The sequence below is a fragment of the Heterocephalus glaber genome, unplaced genomic scaffold (assembly GCF_053883595.1).
Source record: "Heterocephalus glaber isolate CG9 unplaced genomic scaffold, H.glaber_assembly_v1.0 deba00001428, whole genome shotgun sequence".
In the NCBI taxonomy this organism is placed as follows: Eukaryota; Metazoa; Chordata; class Mammalia; order Rodentia; family Bathyergidae; genus Heterocephalus; species Heterocephalus glaber.
The window spans coordinates 25791794-25808682 of NW_028258293.1; the positions used below are offsets into that span (position 1 = coordinate 25791794).

General features: G+C 37.3%; 1 protein-coding gene and 1 pseudogene across 1 annotated transcript; both read right to left on the reverse strand.

Annotated features, from left to right (window-relative positions):
* Positions 1-2972: 2972 nt before the first annotated feature.
* Positions 2973-3920, reverse strand: LOC101698714 (olfactory receptor OR51C1). The gene has a single exon (XM_004863456.2). The coding sequence runs from the start codon at positions 3918-3920 to the stop codon at positions 2973-2975; it is 948 nt and encodes a 315-aa protein (XP_004863513.2).
* A 9864-nt stretch (positions 3921-13784) lies between these two features.
* On the reverse strand, positions 13785-14728 carry LOC101698333 (olfactory receptor OR51C1-like; annotated as a pseudogene).
* Between the last annotated feature and the right edge of the window lie 2161 nt (positions 14729-16889).

Sequence of the window (16889 nt, forward strand, 5' to 3'; positions counted from 1 at the left end):
TACTTGCTGTTTTCTTGGGTTTGGCATTGATCTTGGGTGAACAAGAAGAAGACACAAAACACTAAGCTGGGTGAAGAAAACTGGACTTTAAAATGATTCTCAATATTTTACATCTATGCCTTAGTAGATTATATGCACATGTACAAAAGGATAACTAGATAATGGAATATATTTTCCAGTTCTATGACTGTGGACATGGGCAGATAGGATATTTCTGGGCAATCGTAATTCAACACAAAAAACCATTTGCCCTTCTTTTCCTCTCTTCTCTTATTCCAAGACAAAAATCCAGAGGGTCATTAAGATTTATGAGTCCTTGTGTACTCAATGAAAATAACAGAATAAGATAATATTATTTTCTACTAAAATACTTGTAATTGAATAAATATAGAACATGTGTTGATTTTAAAACAACTAAATATTAGAAAAGAACCAAATAATCTACATAAATAGGCATTCGGTGTGATAAAAAGAAAGATTTCTTTATGCAGGTAGTAGTTAAGAAGCTGATTGTACATACCACAGCCATATATGTGCACCCATGCTCATAGTGGCACAGTTTGTAATAGCTAAAGCTTGGAAGCAGCCCAAGTGCCCATCAATCAGAAACTGGATAAAGAGGATGTGGTTTTTTTATAAAATGGAGTACTACTCAGCCATAAAGAACAAGAAACTAGAGTCATTTATAGCTAAATGGATGCATATCGAGACCATCCTCTTAAGTGCAATAAATAGGACACACGTGTAAATACCAAAAGTTTCACTAGCATGAGAAAATGATAGTGTAAATAAGGGTTAAAATGATTAAAAGGAATAATTGATAATTTGAAATGGGAAAAAAAGTCCAAAAACAAAGGGGTGAAGGGAGGGGAAGAGGAAAGGGAAGGAGGGAAAGCAAAAACTATGAGAAAATTTAAAAAAAAAATGTAAATGATGTGTGTGTAAATAGGGAAGGGAGGAAGGGGTGAAAGGCGCACAGGTAATGGGGAAAAAATAAGACCCAAGATATATCATGTGCAGGTACAAACACCCAATGATAAATGCAAACGAATTGTATACCTAAAATGTACCAATAAAATAACTTAGAAAAAAATAAAAAATTAAAAAGAAGCTGAATGTATTGAAGTAAAATTCTGCCTACAGAAATATGACTTAAAGTAATCTCACCAAAAAGAAAGTCAGTCACTGGAAGCTCATAGATGATAATTCTAGAAGAATTATCAGAGCAAGATTCTTGATTTTCAATTTGACAAAGAGTATTGATAATAGAATGACCGGGACTAGAGAGACTCTCCTGTCTGTATGAAGATGAGTGTATACTCACTCCACTTTAAAAATCTACAGGACTGAAGAAATTAATCTGTGTTGCTTCCTTTCCTACTTTTTCTGACTATGTATTTTTCTCTATAAAATAATGCTTAGCTGTTTTATGGATTTCCCTTCATTTATTAATGTATACATTTACTCAAGAAATTTTAAATACCTAGAAAATTTCAGGGTTTGAAATAGACAAGAGTTAGAATTAGATCTTATGCTATAGACAGTCTGTATACTACTGTAAGTAAGAAATTATTTGAGTGTTATTTAACTTGGTAACCTTTAAACCAACCTCTCAGTGAGCAAGCAATCACTTAGACTTGTGTACAATAACTGTCTGTGACTGTGCACCAAGAGAGCATTTCTTACGTTTGAGGAGAGGAAAGATGAAAAGCTCCTGTCAATAGACTCGTATCAGGCATCTGAGTTCCAACTCAGTATGAATCCTCCATGATTCTGAGGAGTGAGTTTCATCTGTAAATGTCCCCTCTTCTGAGTTTGGGCCTTGACTCTAAACGATCCATCCTCAGACCTAATAATGTACCAGAATGAACAAGACATTACCCTCTCATTATAAGACTTTGATTTGGGAAGACCCACTGTGAAGTTTATATGTTGTAATAATGCTAAATTTTTCTCTTTGTTCTCAAAGCTGAGAAGGGGAAACAAACCCTGTAGTTATCACTTTGGTATTATTTCTGTTTCCTTTTTGCCCTTTCAGGCCTTCAGTGCCTGTCTATGGACTTGCTTGTATATAAAGCTCTCTGTGTTCATCACTGGTTTGATTCCCATCTTATAACCTAAAGCCTGGTGGGCATATTCAAATTTGCTTGGGGAGAATTTCTGAACAGAGCATTATAAAATATCTCTATATTTATTTTCTGTTAATTTTGAACAAAATTAATTTAATAGGAGATGATATTTCCTCAAAACAAGAACAGATGTAGGATCTAAGGATGAATTTGTACTACTAATGAAACTACAGATTAGAGTTGAATTTTAATGTATTATTTTTCAAAAACTTTCCTGAAGAGACAGGAGAAAAGGAGAGTATTTGACAAAGAAGGTTAGATTATTGGGAAGGCAATGATAATGATACCAGTTGCTAAATAAAGATGCCCGGTGAAGCCAGAGGCAAAAAGGGAAAATTAAAATACTTGCAACAGTTAAATAATGTGGGAACTGTGTGTCCTCTATGGTAAATTTAGATGATGAGTTTTGGTAATTTGAAATTGTAATCCACTTTTACTTCTCATATGTGAACAGGAGTGATTCTGTTTCAGTAAAGAACAAATATAGATCAGTAAGTAGACTTTTTTTTCCATTTTTTAAAAGCACAAAGCTTTTAAAACTACATTTAAAAACTAGACTGGGTCATTTATTATCTAGGTCACTGAAAATCATTAATTCTAAAGATTGTCCTTCATAATAAAGATTTCATTTTATTACTATTGTGACTATTTGAGGAAAATACTGATATCTTTGAAAGTCTTTCATTTATATCATCTCTTTTAATTCAGTTTCCTTATTGAAACTACAGTTATCCTTGGGAAATTTTTATCACAAGCATCACACTACACACTGTAACCTCTGTGAATGGCATTGTCAACATGCATACAAGAACAAACACTAGAAAATCCAGGAAAAAGAAATGTCTACATTTTTGTCTTGCTGGAATGGATAACTTTCAACACAGCCATGTGTATCTGCTTGGTCTTCACACTGTAGATGATGGGGTTCATTACAGGAGGCAACAGCAGGTAGGCATTGGCAATCAGAGTATGCACATAGGGTGGGGCTCGTTTCCCAAATCTGTGAACAAAGGACAGACTAATCAGTGGAATGTAGAATACAGCCACAGCCCCAATATGGGAGATACATGTGCTGAAGGCCTTCTTCCTCTCCTCTGGGGAGGCGATGCTGAGGACAGTCCTAATGATCAAAACATAGGAAAGGACAATGAAGATGGAGTCCATCCCAGCAGTGCTGATGAGAGCAGTCAGGCCAACTGCACTGTTGATCTTGGTGTCTGTGCAAGACAGCTTTATCACATCAGGATGGAAGCAGTAAGAGTGGTGGAGAACATGGCTGCCGCAGAAGGACAATCTTTTAAGAAGTATCACCAAAGGAATCTGTATCAGTATCCCCCTGGTGATGATTGCTATTCCAATCTGTGCTATTTTAATGTCAGTTAAAACAGAAAAATACCTAAGGGGATTAGAGATGGCCACAAAACGATCAAAAGCCATAGCCAACAACACAGAGGATTCCATGACAGTGAACAGTTGAATGAAGAACATCTGGGACAGGCAGGCATTGAAGCTGATCTCCCTGACATTGAACCAGAATATACCCAACATGGTGGCCAGTGTGGATATGGACAGCCCGAGGTCAGTGGTGGACAGCATGGAGAGGAAATAATACATGGGTTCATGGAGACTGGGCTGAGTGATAATGACGAAGAGAATCAGGCTGTTCCCTGAGACAGCAGTTGCATAGAGAAGGCAGAAAGGAATGGAGATCCAGGTGTGGAAGGCTTCCAGCCCAGGAACACCAGTTAGCAGGAAGATGACAGGAGATGTGATGTTTTGAAAAGTTGTCATATTGAAGGCAAACTGCAAAATCTTAAAGCTGAGTGTTCTGCAAAAATAAATTGCATTTGTTTACTAATCATTCAAAGTGAAATTAGTTATTTCACTATGTAAACACTTCTAACTGCCAATATCTATATTATATAAATAGTTCCTGGAAACTGGTTTAAAAAACAAGGAAACAACTTACAACCATACCCAAGAAAAGGAGCAAAAAATCTCTAAATGGACAATTACATAAGGATGCAGAATTTTTGTACAAACAATGGAAGCAATATTCCATCTCATTTATTTCACAGGTCTAACCAAGAAGTGTGCAATTTTATTTCCTAAGTAATTTTCATACTATGTATCAAGTATGAACAATTAACACAGTCATAAACAAAATTGTTGAGGACAGGGAGTATCAGATGTAAGTTTATAGAAAGTTTTGTGTTATAAATGTATAACCTTCACACAATGTCAATTTCCTTACATGTGTTTAAATCTAAATTTTTTGTCAGTTGGACTACAGACATTCCTTATTTAACCACCTACTTACTTAACAACTTTCAGACTTAGGACCAAGGCAGGCTATTTGGACTTACAACCTACTGCTCATATTTATGACCCACCTTTTTTGTTCTTGTACAGTTCTTGTCCTTAGAGCCTCATTGTCTTTTTTGGTATTGTACCCTTTGTTTATACAGTACTATAATTTTTCCTGATTGTACTGTACAGTACAGTGCTATAGTTTTGTGTTCTGTTATACATTACAGTACTGCACATGAGAGTTATGCAAATAATAGCAAAATAATCAAGTTGGAGTTTCCTTTGACCATTTCCTTTTTCTGACTATTGTAATGTACGTACTGTATACAACTCCTCATACAGTGACCAATTCTCTTAATGACCTAGTCACAGAAGCTGAATTTAGTCAGTAAATTAGGAAAATCTATAACCTAGCATTTACCTTCTGGGTTACCATTCAACAAATTATTTAAATATATGTGCCTTTGTTTCCTTGCCTGTAAAGTAACAAAGATATGCAAACCCGATAAGATTCTGTTAGGGATTAAAATAGATAATGTATGTGAAAAGCTCAGTAGAGTGTCTCACCATGGAATACCTATTATCACTTATAGAGAAAAATTGTTTAATTTTTTAAATTTAAATTTTGAATTTAATTTTTAAAATGTAAAACATTTCATAGACATCTCTCAGTCTTTCTTTACCTATGTCTATTCACCCAACCTACTCATTTACATGTCCTTTTTTCTAACAGATAAGAGAAAATGTGAGAATGTTTTCTGAGTCTGAGTAGGCAATGTCCAGTGGTTAATTTCTTGCATTCATTTGGTCTCTTAAGCTATATTTTTCTCATCAGTTCTTCATCTTACCTGATTCAGAAAGAACACCCTTATTTGCCCACACAGCCCTACTATGTAGCTACTCAATTTTGGATGCCACTTTAGTTTAACATCAAACATCAATGAGTGTAGAACATATTCTGGACTACAGGAATACAGAATGAAATCAGATGCTATACCTGCCCTCAATGATTATAGGGGGAAAAAAGCAATGGCATTTCAGCCAGTTTAGAAATGACAAAGTGTCAGATACAAAGCAATAAATGGTAGCACTTCTAAAAGGTAATTCTAAGAGGTAACAGGAGTCGTGTGGAAATGTGTTGCCATACTCTAAAGGATAAGGAATCCGTACATTTACAACAATCTACATAAACCTTCCGACTTCCTCTTCATCCTAAACACAACTTTCAGAAATAACTGCTTCTTAGCTGTGCATCCCTGTTGCATGTATTTCCTTTCTTTCACCAGTGACTCATAACATGAGCCGACTACCTTCATTTCCCTCTTTAATGGTTCATTATATAAAGTAGAAATTTGACTTCTATTTTTGACTGAAACGTACTCTGTTGTATGAGTTACCCAGGGCTGCACACAAAATTACTAAATTTTAGTACCTTGAAAGAAGGCATATTTTATTTTCATTAATTTTATTAGTACATTTTAGGTATACAATATAATGACATTCATCATTGGGAATTTGTACCTTTACGTAATATATCTTGGTTCTTCTTTTTCCCCATTCTCCTGCCCTCCCTCGAACCCCTCCACTCCTCCATATTTACAAATACTTTGTTTCCATTTTTTCCTTTTCTCATATTTATTCCTTTCCCTTCTTTCCTTTTCCCTATCCCTCCTGCTTTCCCTTCCCCTTTGAACATTTTCTTCCTATTTCACATTATCTATTATACATTTTGATCTTTATTTACACTTGCAGTTTCTCACACCAGAGAAACTATTCAGTATTTACACATATGTCTCCTATTTATTTCACTTAAGAGTATGGCCTCAATATGCATGCAGTTAGCTATAAATGCCTCTAGTTTGTCATTCTTTATGGCTGAGTAGTACTCCATTTTTATTATTTAAAAAAAAAAAAAGCATTTTCTTTATCCAGTCTCCAGTTGATGGGCATTTGGGCTGCTTCCAAGTTTTAGCTATTACAAACTATGCCACTATGAACATGGGTGCACATATATTGCTGTGGTATGATTCTTTTAATTCTTTTGGGAAGATAGCCAGCAGGGAAATAGCTGGGTCAAATGGGACCCCTAATACTAATTTTTTGAGGTATCTCTGTACTGATTTCCACAGTGGTTGCATCGATCTACACTCGCACCAACAGTGGAGAAGTGTTCCTTTTTCCCCACAGCCCCACCAGCTGCATGCAAGGTCAACACACAAAAATCAGTAGCTTTCCTGTACACAAACAACAGACTCACTGAAAAAGGAACTGGAGAAACAACTCCCTTCACAATTGCATTCCCAAAAATGAAATACCTAGGAATCAACCTAACGAAAGAAACCAAAGACCTCTACTCTGAAAACTATAGCACTCTGAAAAAAGAGATCAAAGAGGATATCAGAAAATGGAAAGACATCCTTTGCTCCTGGGTAGAAAAAACTAACATAGTGAAAATGGCCATACTTCCAAAACTACTATATAGATGCAATGCAATTCCAACTGAAATTCCAACAGCATACTTCACAGATCTGGAGAAAACAATCCAAAAATTCATTTGGAACAAGAAGAGACCTAGAATAGCAAAAGCAATTCTAGGCAACTGAGACATGGCTGGGGGTATCACAATACCCAACTTGAAACTATACTACAAAGCTACTGTGATAAAAAATAGCATGGTACTGGCGAAGAAACAGTCCTGAGGACCAGTGGAACAGATTAGAAGATGCAGAAACAACTCCAGACACACTCAGGCACCTCATCTTTGACAAAGGAGCCAAACGGCCTCACTGGAGGAAAGATAGCCTCTTTAATAAATGGTGCTGGAAAAATTGGGTTTCAACTGGCCAAAGATTAAAACTAGACCTATATCTCTCACTATGCACTAAACTAAGATTGAAATGGATTAAATATCTAAATATTAAAACAGAAACACTAAACTGGCTGGAAGAGAGGTTAGGTAGAACTCTTGAAGACATTGTTGTAGGAAAAGATTTCATGAACAAAACCTCAGTTGCACATGAACAAGCACAGAGAATCAACAAGTGGGATCTCTTCTTATTAAAAAGCTTCTGGGGACTGGGGATTTAGCTCAGTGGTTCTGCCACCTGCCTGGGAAGCAGAAGGACCTGAGTTCGATCCCCAGTACCAAAAAAACAAAACAAAAAAGGGATGGAATGTAGCTCAGTGGTAGACACTGGGTTGAATCCCCAGTACTCTTAAGGAAAAAGCTTCTGCACAGCAAGAGAAACCACCAACACACAATGTGGGAAAAAATTTTTCACCTGCTATTCCTCAGCCAAAGGACTACTATCTAGAATATATAAAGAACTGAAAAAAATCAGACTCCCCAAATTTAAAGACCCAATCCAAAAATGGGCATCTGAAATGAACAGACATTTCTCAGACAAAGAAGTAGAAAAAGCAAATAAACACATGAAAAAATGTTCAACATCACTGGTCATTCAAGAGATGAAAATGAAAACAATGCTGAGATTCCACCTCACCCCAGAAAGAATGGCTACTATCAAGAAGGCACATTTCTTATCTCACAGTCCTATAAGTAATGTGTCTCTGCAAACCTATATCCTCTGTTCAGGACTTTGCTGGGTTGATATTGAGCTTTCTACCAGGACTCTCCTCCTGTGGATTTCAGAGTCCTCTTCCAAAGTTATTCAGGTGGTTGGGAGAATTTTGTCCCTTGTGGTAAATGTTAGAGGTCTCCAGTTTCTTGCTGTCTGTCATCTGAGGGGTTTTCTTTGCTCCTGGTTGCATCTCTCAGCCTCATCCTCATGGTCCTCTCACAACACAACCTCACATTTTTTCAAATCCGTCAGGGGAATCTCTCTCTTGCTTCTTGTCCTTCTGAAGGGCTCATATGATTAGGTAAGACTCACTCAATGCAGTCTTCCTTTAGATTATCTCAGAATCAATTAAATAGGAACCTATATAATTACCAACCCCCTTTGCCATATAATTTAAAATAATCATGGAAGTGATAGTCCATCACATTCACAAGCCCCATTCATACTAAAGGGATGGAATCATACACAACAAGTACATCAATGTAAATAGAAACCTTTAGAGCCCTTTGAGAATTCTCCCTACCACAACAGTCAAGGCCATCCAATCCCTACACTTTTATATGTTTGACTTCTACAATGCCCCTTTCTTGACCATCCATAACCTCCAGTCTCATCATCACTATGTTACATAACACTCCAACTATAAAAATATTCACATAATTTCCCTGGCCTGCGGTTCAAGGGTTTCCAGACTTTCTCCATATCAGTGCTAGTGGGTCCTTTAAAATACATCATCCTGCCACTCCTCAAAGCTCTTCACTGCCTTCAGTATGAAATCAAATTCTGTAGTTCTTTAACACAGCATTCAAGGACCTTTCCAATCTGGCCAATATCTACTTTTACTGTGACCCACTCACTTCCTTACCACCAGAGCCCTTCTGATTTTGTCACTAGATAGTATGGATTCTTAGTTGCATGTAAGATGAAAAACAGACATGAACTGATTCTTGTACCTAATGATGACCATCACACTTCTTCACCCTCTTCTTAAAGTCCCTGAACCAGCTTTAAAAATGTCATTAGTCAGATGAGCGTTCTTGCTCAAAGCAAGTGACCATTAACTATTTTAGAGTTAACAGCACCCTTTCTTGGAAGGCCTCAAGAAATCTTCCATTCCTAGGAGATGGAAACTCCTGGCAATTCTTTGTTCTCTGGCACTCTCTTGGCTGCCAGTCATCTTCAGTGTTACCAGTTTCAGCCACTGGCCGCACTCACACCAGTGAACCTTGATGTTACCAGCTCAGTAAAGTCTTCAGGACAGGAATCAACAGTAAGGAAGAATACACCATCTAATAAAGGAAAAGTCTTTATTACAACTTACACTGCAACCTTGCAGCATTAGGAGAAATCACACATAGACTGACCCATATGGACAGGAAGGAGGTTGCTTATACAAGATGGTCATGGATAGGAAAGAATCCCCTAACCATCCTGACCATCCTGACTGACCAAGGAGGGCTACATAGGGTCAGAGTCATCCAGAGGGACTGCAGGATGGAGCCAGCCAGAAGGGCTGACGGGTGAAGTCATCTGTAATAAGTTCAAGACTGAAGCCTGCTGGAGCCAAAGCAAATATGTCTCAGAGTAACTATGGAGCACCTGATGTAGCTGCAGCCTGGCCATGAGGCATTTGGAGCAGTAGCAAAATAAAAGTACCTTTAGGGAGTATCAGACCCCTCACTCTATCTCAATATAATTGTCCTGGATTTTTCCCTACTTCGCCACATTACCAAATATTGAAAATTATCTCAAACATATGTGTTTTGTTCATATATCCCCCTCTTCTTTGAGTGCAAATGAATTATTTAGACTCTTTATCTGATCCACTGAACAATTTATACACTTAATATGAATCTGTCTACTTTAGGAAGCATTTAGTGGGATCACTTCTACTAAATAAAGTCAAATGATATTCTCCCTACCTTTGAAGTTATATTCTGTCAAAGTTTACATGGAGGATAGTGGTTATCATGAGTTATTTGAAAATATGTCTTTCTAACTAAATTATGCTTGACACTGGCAAGTTTAACATTACTTAGTTTTTATTATACCTCTAATTCTGTATACTATATTCTAAAAATTGTGCACAAACTAAATATACTCATTTATTTTAATTCAATCCAAGAATTATAAACTGATCAAGGATTTTGAATGTATCTCAGGATCTCAACACATTACACTTTTGTCTACTTAAACCACACTGTATGTCCTAAAATTACAAACATAAGTTTTGGAAGAATCTCACTGAATTCAGACTCATTCCCACAAACCAATTATTGAGCATGTGTGTTTGTGTGCATGCATATACATTTGTGTGACATTTGGGATTTTTGAAGGAAGGCTTTGTCTTATTATTAGAAGAAAAAATTTGCATGTTCCTCATTTATTGATAATAATTCTTCACAGAGAAGATAATGTCTCATCACTTTAAGAGAATGCTTCAGATCTATGCTCGACTACATGAACTCTATTCTCTAATTACAGAGCTGGTAATAAAGTTGTAGGGTGAGGCAAACCTAAGCTTCAACGTTAACTGTTCAATGTGCCACCAACTAGACAGAGATCTCTAAACGAGCTTTTTACATTAGAATGCACTTCTTTGAAATTGGTACCTCAGCAATGAAATGTAAAGATTAAATGAGTGCATTTGTAAAGCACCTGATACGCTGACTAGTACATAGAACATGGGAAGAATTTGAGAATGATAAATAAAGATTAAGATGATAGAACCCATGGATGGTGGTGGTAGTGGCAGCTAACAATAAGTGTCAGTTTTGAAATGTGGCGCATTTACCCAGAATACTGATATTGCATGGGTGTGTTGACCTGCTCTTAGAAGCAAGACAAATGGTCCATGGACAAGTACATCCCCTCAGAATAGAATGCCCCCAAATTTCAGATTTTAGAAAAAGCTTTCCACAGTTTTCTTTGGATGATCATGTAACATGTTATAGTTAATGAAATCTTTCCCACTCTTGAACAGTATACATAAAGTCTAATGTCATCCCTGAATCCACCCCTGAATTCTACTTACAAACTATAAGGATGTGTTTTTCCTTGCCTTTATTTCCAGGAAGGAGCCTGAGGAGCTGCAGAAGCATTCTGCTCACAGATAGGTAGCGTATATCAGGAGTCATATCTCAGGCTGCCTGAAATGTGGGGATTCTGCCCGCCCCCACCCCCACCCCATGAGGGTGAAGGTTCCCAAGAGTTCATTCTACTTTATGGCTTACTTCATTACAGGTGTCTTGCTTGTTTCCATGAAGGGACTAGTGTAGTAGTTCTTTCATCTATTTCCTCATAAAATCTAATTAAAATTGAACTGTGAATATCTCCAAATTGTTAAAAATCTGAATATCTATGAGCTCAACCCTGATCCCCACACTACTCCTACCAAGCTGATGTTTATCTTCCTCTAAAATTATTTGCATGTGTTTTGTAAACTTGTTAAGAACATCTTCACTTGTCTTCCACCTTTATCCAAAAATATTTTATTTATTCTTTCAAAAGGCAAATTCAGTACCTAACATAACCCAGGTTATTTTAGTGCTAATACAGAGAATAGAACAGAGTCTCTTCCTTCCATGGCCTGCAGTGACTAAATAGATATAAAACTCCATGATTACAATAAGAATACTTCCTTTTTATGATTATTTTATTTGTATATTTTATGGGGAAGAATGTGATAAATTAGGACATGTAATGATAAAATCAGGATAATAAATATTTCCATCTCTTTAATTATTTTAAAAATTCTGATCAGCATGTAATAATTGTACATATTAATGAGGTACAGTGTGAGTTTCTCTGTATGTATACAGGGTATGCTGATCAAATTCTACCCTTTGGATGCATATTTAGAGGATAACTCACTTAAAATGTGCTTAAAATTTAAATGCATTTATCAAAGTACCCTCAATGATTCTTTTAAGAATTAACAAAGCACAATTTTCATTCTAGTTTCTTCTTTTTTTTTTTTCCTTAAATTCTTTTATTGGTACATTTTAGGTAAACAATATATGTACATTCATCATTGGGTGCTTGTACCTGTACATGATGTATCTTAGTTCTTATTTTTTCCCCAAGACCTGTGCACCATACACCCCCTCCACGCTTCCCTATTTACATAGACTTTGTTTCCATTTTTTTCTTTTCTCATAATTTTTCCTTTCCCTCCTTTCCTTTCCCCTTCCCTTCCCACCACCCCTACCCCTTTGGACCTTTTCTTCCTATTTCACATTATCAATTATTCATTTTAATCATTTTAATTCTTATTTACACTTTCAGTTTCTCACACTAGAGAAACTATTCAGTATTTACACATGTGAGTACTATTTATTTCACTTATGAGTATGGCCTCAATATGCATCCATTAGTTTCTTCCTATTTACAGTGTTTATTTATATTCCTAAACCATGAATTTTAGAAAAAATTATGATTACCAATAAATTAGAGAAATTTCTGGGACCTAGACTTCTCCTACCAATCAATCTATATTACGTGATGCGTATCTTAGATAGCTACATACTCTACAAATGTTTGATCACAAATGATAATGAATGTTTAAATTTTCACAGCAAAAGACACATTGCCATTAATCACCTTCAAAATACTCCTTCTCACTTCAAACACATTTATCGCATTGTTCTTGCCACTTTCTGAAGCAGCTCTAGAAGTCCTCTTTAGTGAATGTCTTTTCTCTTTTTAGTGAATGTTACTTTTCTCTTATGCTGAGACAAAATACCCAACAACCAAAGTTAAAGAGGGAAAGGTTTATTTAGCTTTCAGTTCACAGAGGTTTCAGTCTCTAATCAGCTGGCCCCAAGGCAGGGTGGCACATGACAGAGGGGCAATGTTTGATGGTGGGCAGAAGTTAGCAAAAGCAACAAGGAAACTTAACTCATCTCTCTGCCACTTTTATTTTATCCAGACTACTGGGATTAGGGTGGTGTCAAACCAATCAGTGGACTGATTTCATAATCACACACCCTTAATCCCAGCATAACACACTCTAGATTCAACCACCTCTGAAAAGCCTATGACTGTATAAGCCTTTGGGGGGACATCTAGATACAAACCATAATAGTTATTGGTTGTCTCAATATTCTGAGTCAATTCAAAACATTTACCTTTCTTTTTGACTTTGGGGAAGAGCAAGAAGTCACATGGTGCTTGAGCCAATGAATAAGTGAATAAAGACTCACTACAACATTTTTATAAGTCTGGCTCTCTGTTAGATGACACTGGGCGGCACCAATCACTGAGTGTTTGATCACACCTCATAAATGCACTCACAGAAGAGGACTTCCAAAATGGCTTCAGTAAAGGTCAAGAACAATGGATAACTGTGTTCTGAGAGTGAGTGTATTTTGAGGGTGATTAATGGCAATGTGTCTTTTGCAATAATTTTTTAAATTTAAGCCTTCACAGTATATTTTAATCACACACCTCATACAATGGGTGAGACAGACAGGACTGCAGAGTAGGAATTCATTTGTTCATGCCTGGAGATGTATCTTAACCATAATCCCTATACTGTGTCAGGTGTAGTATTCATGAGAGGATCAGAAGTACAAAAAATGAAGCCCCTATCCTCAAAGAATCCATAATCTAAACCTATGTAAATAATAAGTTACTACTTTATCAGAATGTATAGAAAGCATGCATTAACAAGCTTCTCAAACTACAGTGGTAACGCACATTACTGAATAATTGAATATGGATCAGGAAAGATTTCCTAAAGAAAGGGTACTCTAAAACTTCACTAAACTACCTTAGAAAGGAATACTTTAAGCACAGCCCTGAGAATCTGCTTGGTTTTCACACTATAGATTATGGGATTCATTACAGGAGGGATGAGCAGATAAACACTGGCAATGAGGGTGTGGACAAAGGGAAGGGCATGTTCCCCAAACCTATGCACCAATGACAAGCTGATCATGGGGATGTAGAAAAGGGCAACAGCAATAATGTGGGAGATACAGGCACCAAAAGCTGTTTTGCGCTCCTCCGTGGATGCAATCCCCAGCACAGAGTGAATGATAAGAACATAGGAGAGGAAGATCAAGACGGAGTCCAAGCCAGCAGTAGAGATAACAATGGCCAAACCAAATGCACTGTTGATTCTGGTGTCTGTGCATGAAAGCTTCATCACATCAGGGTGGAAGCAATAAGAATGGTGGAGCACATGATTGTGGCAGAAGGACAGACGCTTAAGGAGCAAGAGTAAAGGCACTAGAGCTGTTGTCCCCCTAATAACTATTGCAAAACCCACTTTGATGATCCGTGAGTTGGTTAAGATCATGGCATATCTCAATGGGTTACAGATGGCAATGAAGCAGTCAAAGGCCATAGCCAAGAGAACTGAGGACTCCATGAATGTGAAGCCATGGATAAAGAACATTCGGCCAAGACAAGCATCAAAGCTAATTTCTCTAGCATTGAACCAAAAAATACCTAACATGGTCACTAATGTAGATAGGCATAGACCTAGGTCTGTGAAGGACAACCTGGAGAGGAAATAGTACATAGGTTCATGGAGGCTGGGCTAAGTCACGATGACCAACAGGACCATGCCATTCCCAGAAATGGCAATGGCATAGAGACAGCAAAGGGGATGGAGATCCAGGTTTGAGAAGTTTCAAGACCAGGGATGCCAGTAAGGAAAAAGACTGCAGGGCAGAAAATGCTCTGGTTAAAGGATGGCATGGTGACTGAAGGAAGATTTCCTCAGGGAAAAGTACCATGTCCTATAATAACAAGAAAGAAAAAATGTCACTCTTTTCTACATACCATACAGTTTAAAATCAGTAATGAACCACTTCCTGTTCTTCAGTGAAATGCATATCCATTTCCTGTTTTCTTAGATTTGGCATTGATCTCCACTGAACTAGGTGAAGAGATAGAGCACTAAACTGAGTGACAAAACCTGGGTTTTTAAAAGATTCTTGATCATAGCTAGACCTAAGTATATTTATATGTATATGCATAAAAGAAGATATTAAACTACATAGTGGAAGATATTTTCCAGGTCTAGTACTATGAACATGGGCAGATAGGATATTTTGGGGCAATTATAAGCCAAAACAAAAATTAATTTGCCCAATTGTTTTTCTTCACTTCTGCTTCTGGACCAAAGATCTCAAGGCCCACTAAGATTTAGGAATCCTTGTGTACTCAATGAAAATTTACAAAGATAATAATAAAAATTTTCTAGTAAATTATTTGTGATGGAATAAATACAGAACAGACATTGATTAATTTTAAAAAACTAAAGTTTCCACCACTTCTCACTAACATCAGTCTTTCAACACATAGACATTTGGGAAACACTTAAGATCCGATCTATAACATTCATCTCTGTTCCCTAAAGTTCGTGTCCATCACACAAAACAAAATTCCCATTGTCCATCTCAAGCAGACTATAAGTTCTCAATTGTTCCAAGATTGCTCAAAAGTCCAAGTGTCACCTCTGAGACACAAGCTGTGAATCCCTGTAAATGTCGAAAAGAAATTACATACTTCCAATTTACAATGCCACAAGCTAAACCTTCCCATTCCAAAAGGTAGAAAAAGAAGAATAGAAAGGATGGATTTGACCAAACAAGTCTGAAACCCAGCAGGTCAAACAATAAATCTTAGAGCTCCGGGTCCAACATCTGGGGCATTTTGACGTTATATACTGTACATTCCCCAGGATTTGGGCAATTCTGCTTCTATGACCTTTCTAGTTGCAGCCCATATGGCTACTATTTGCAGCCAGCTTTACGTGCTGCCTGCAGCTTATCTTAACAGGTATTCCACATAGCTGGCATCTTTTCCTTCCTTGGATCTTCACTGTAGCTTCAGCTTCACTCTCAAAGGTTTATGCATTGCTCTCTCAGGGGTGGCCAGTAGGGATTCCAACCCTTTCATACACTCCCTGGCCTCTCAGGTCTTTCTTTGAAATCTGGGTGTGAGTATTCATGACTCCATAACTCTTTCATTCTGCATTCCTACAAAGCCAACATCATGCACATGATGCCAAGGTCTGCCCCCAGCATAAACTGTACCTGGGCCTGCATGAGCCATGGTAGGAGCAGCCTCTGAATGCCTGGCACATAAAGGTTCTAGAGGCAGTCCTGCTTGAACAAGGAGATCTACAACTTTCTTTGCAAAATCTCTTCCCTGGAAAGTCTTTAAATTCACTCTTAAACTCCTTTGAGCCTGAGAGGGGTAGGGTCCTACTGATTCCGGAAATGGCCTCCACCATCATTCCCATGTCTCTGTACAAAGCGTTTGACTTCTTTTTGATAAAATTTCTTTAGCAAACTCATCCTCCCTGGCTGAATCTCTAAACATGCTCTTTTTCTGGCTAAACTGAAAGTTTTATAAATTTGTTTTCTCTGTTCCTTTATGCTCCTTATTTTCACTGTAAATTTTACTAAAAGCAGCCAATGATATTCACTCCGTTGCCTGAATGCTATCCTGCCTTGACAGATAAGCTAATATGTCCCTTTTTGCTTTGCTTTGGTTTGTTTCTTTTTTTGTTGAGATGGGAACTTACTATGTTTCCCACACAGGTCTCAAGCTCTGGGGCTCAAGTGATCCACTTGCCTTGGCTCCCAAGTAGAGAAGTTCACCTTTCAGCTCAGCTTTCCAAAAAGTCTTTGGACATGGGAAAAAAATGCATTCAAACTCTTTGCTCATATGTAACACCATGGCATAAGTCTAATTCCCAATGAATCCTCAATTCCATCCAAAAACCTCACCAGCATAGGATGTAGGAGAAAAACTGGGAGTTGCTATTTGATCTGTATAAAGTTTCAGTTTTACAAGGGAAATAATCTGCTGCTGTACATTGTAACTATAGTTAATAATTCTGTATTAA

What these genes read in the sequence shown, in the direction of transcription:
- LOC101698714 (XM_004863456.2), bottom strand. Translation starts at nt 3,920, where the DNA reads ATGACAACTTTTCAAAACATCACATCTCCTGTCATCTTCCTGCTAACT.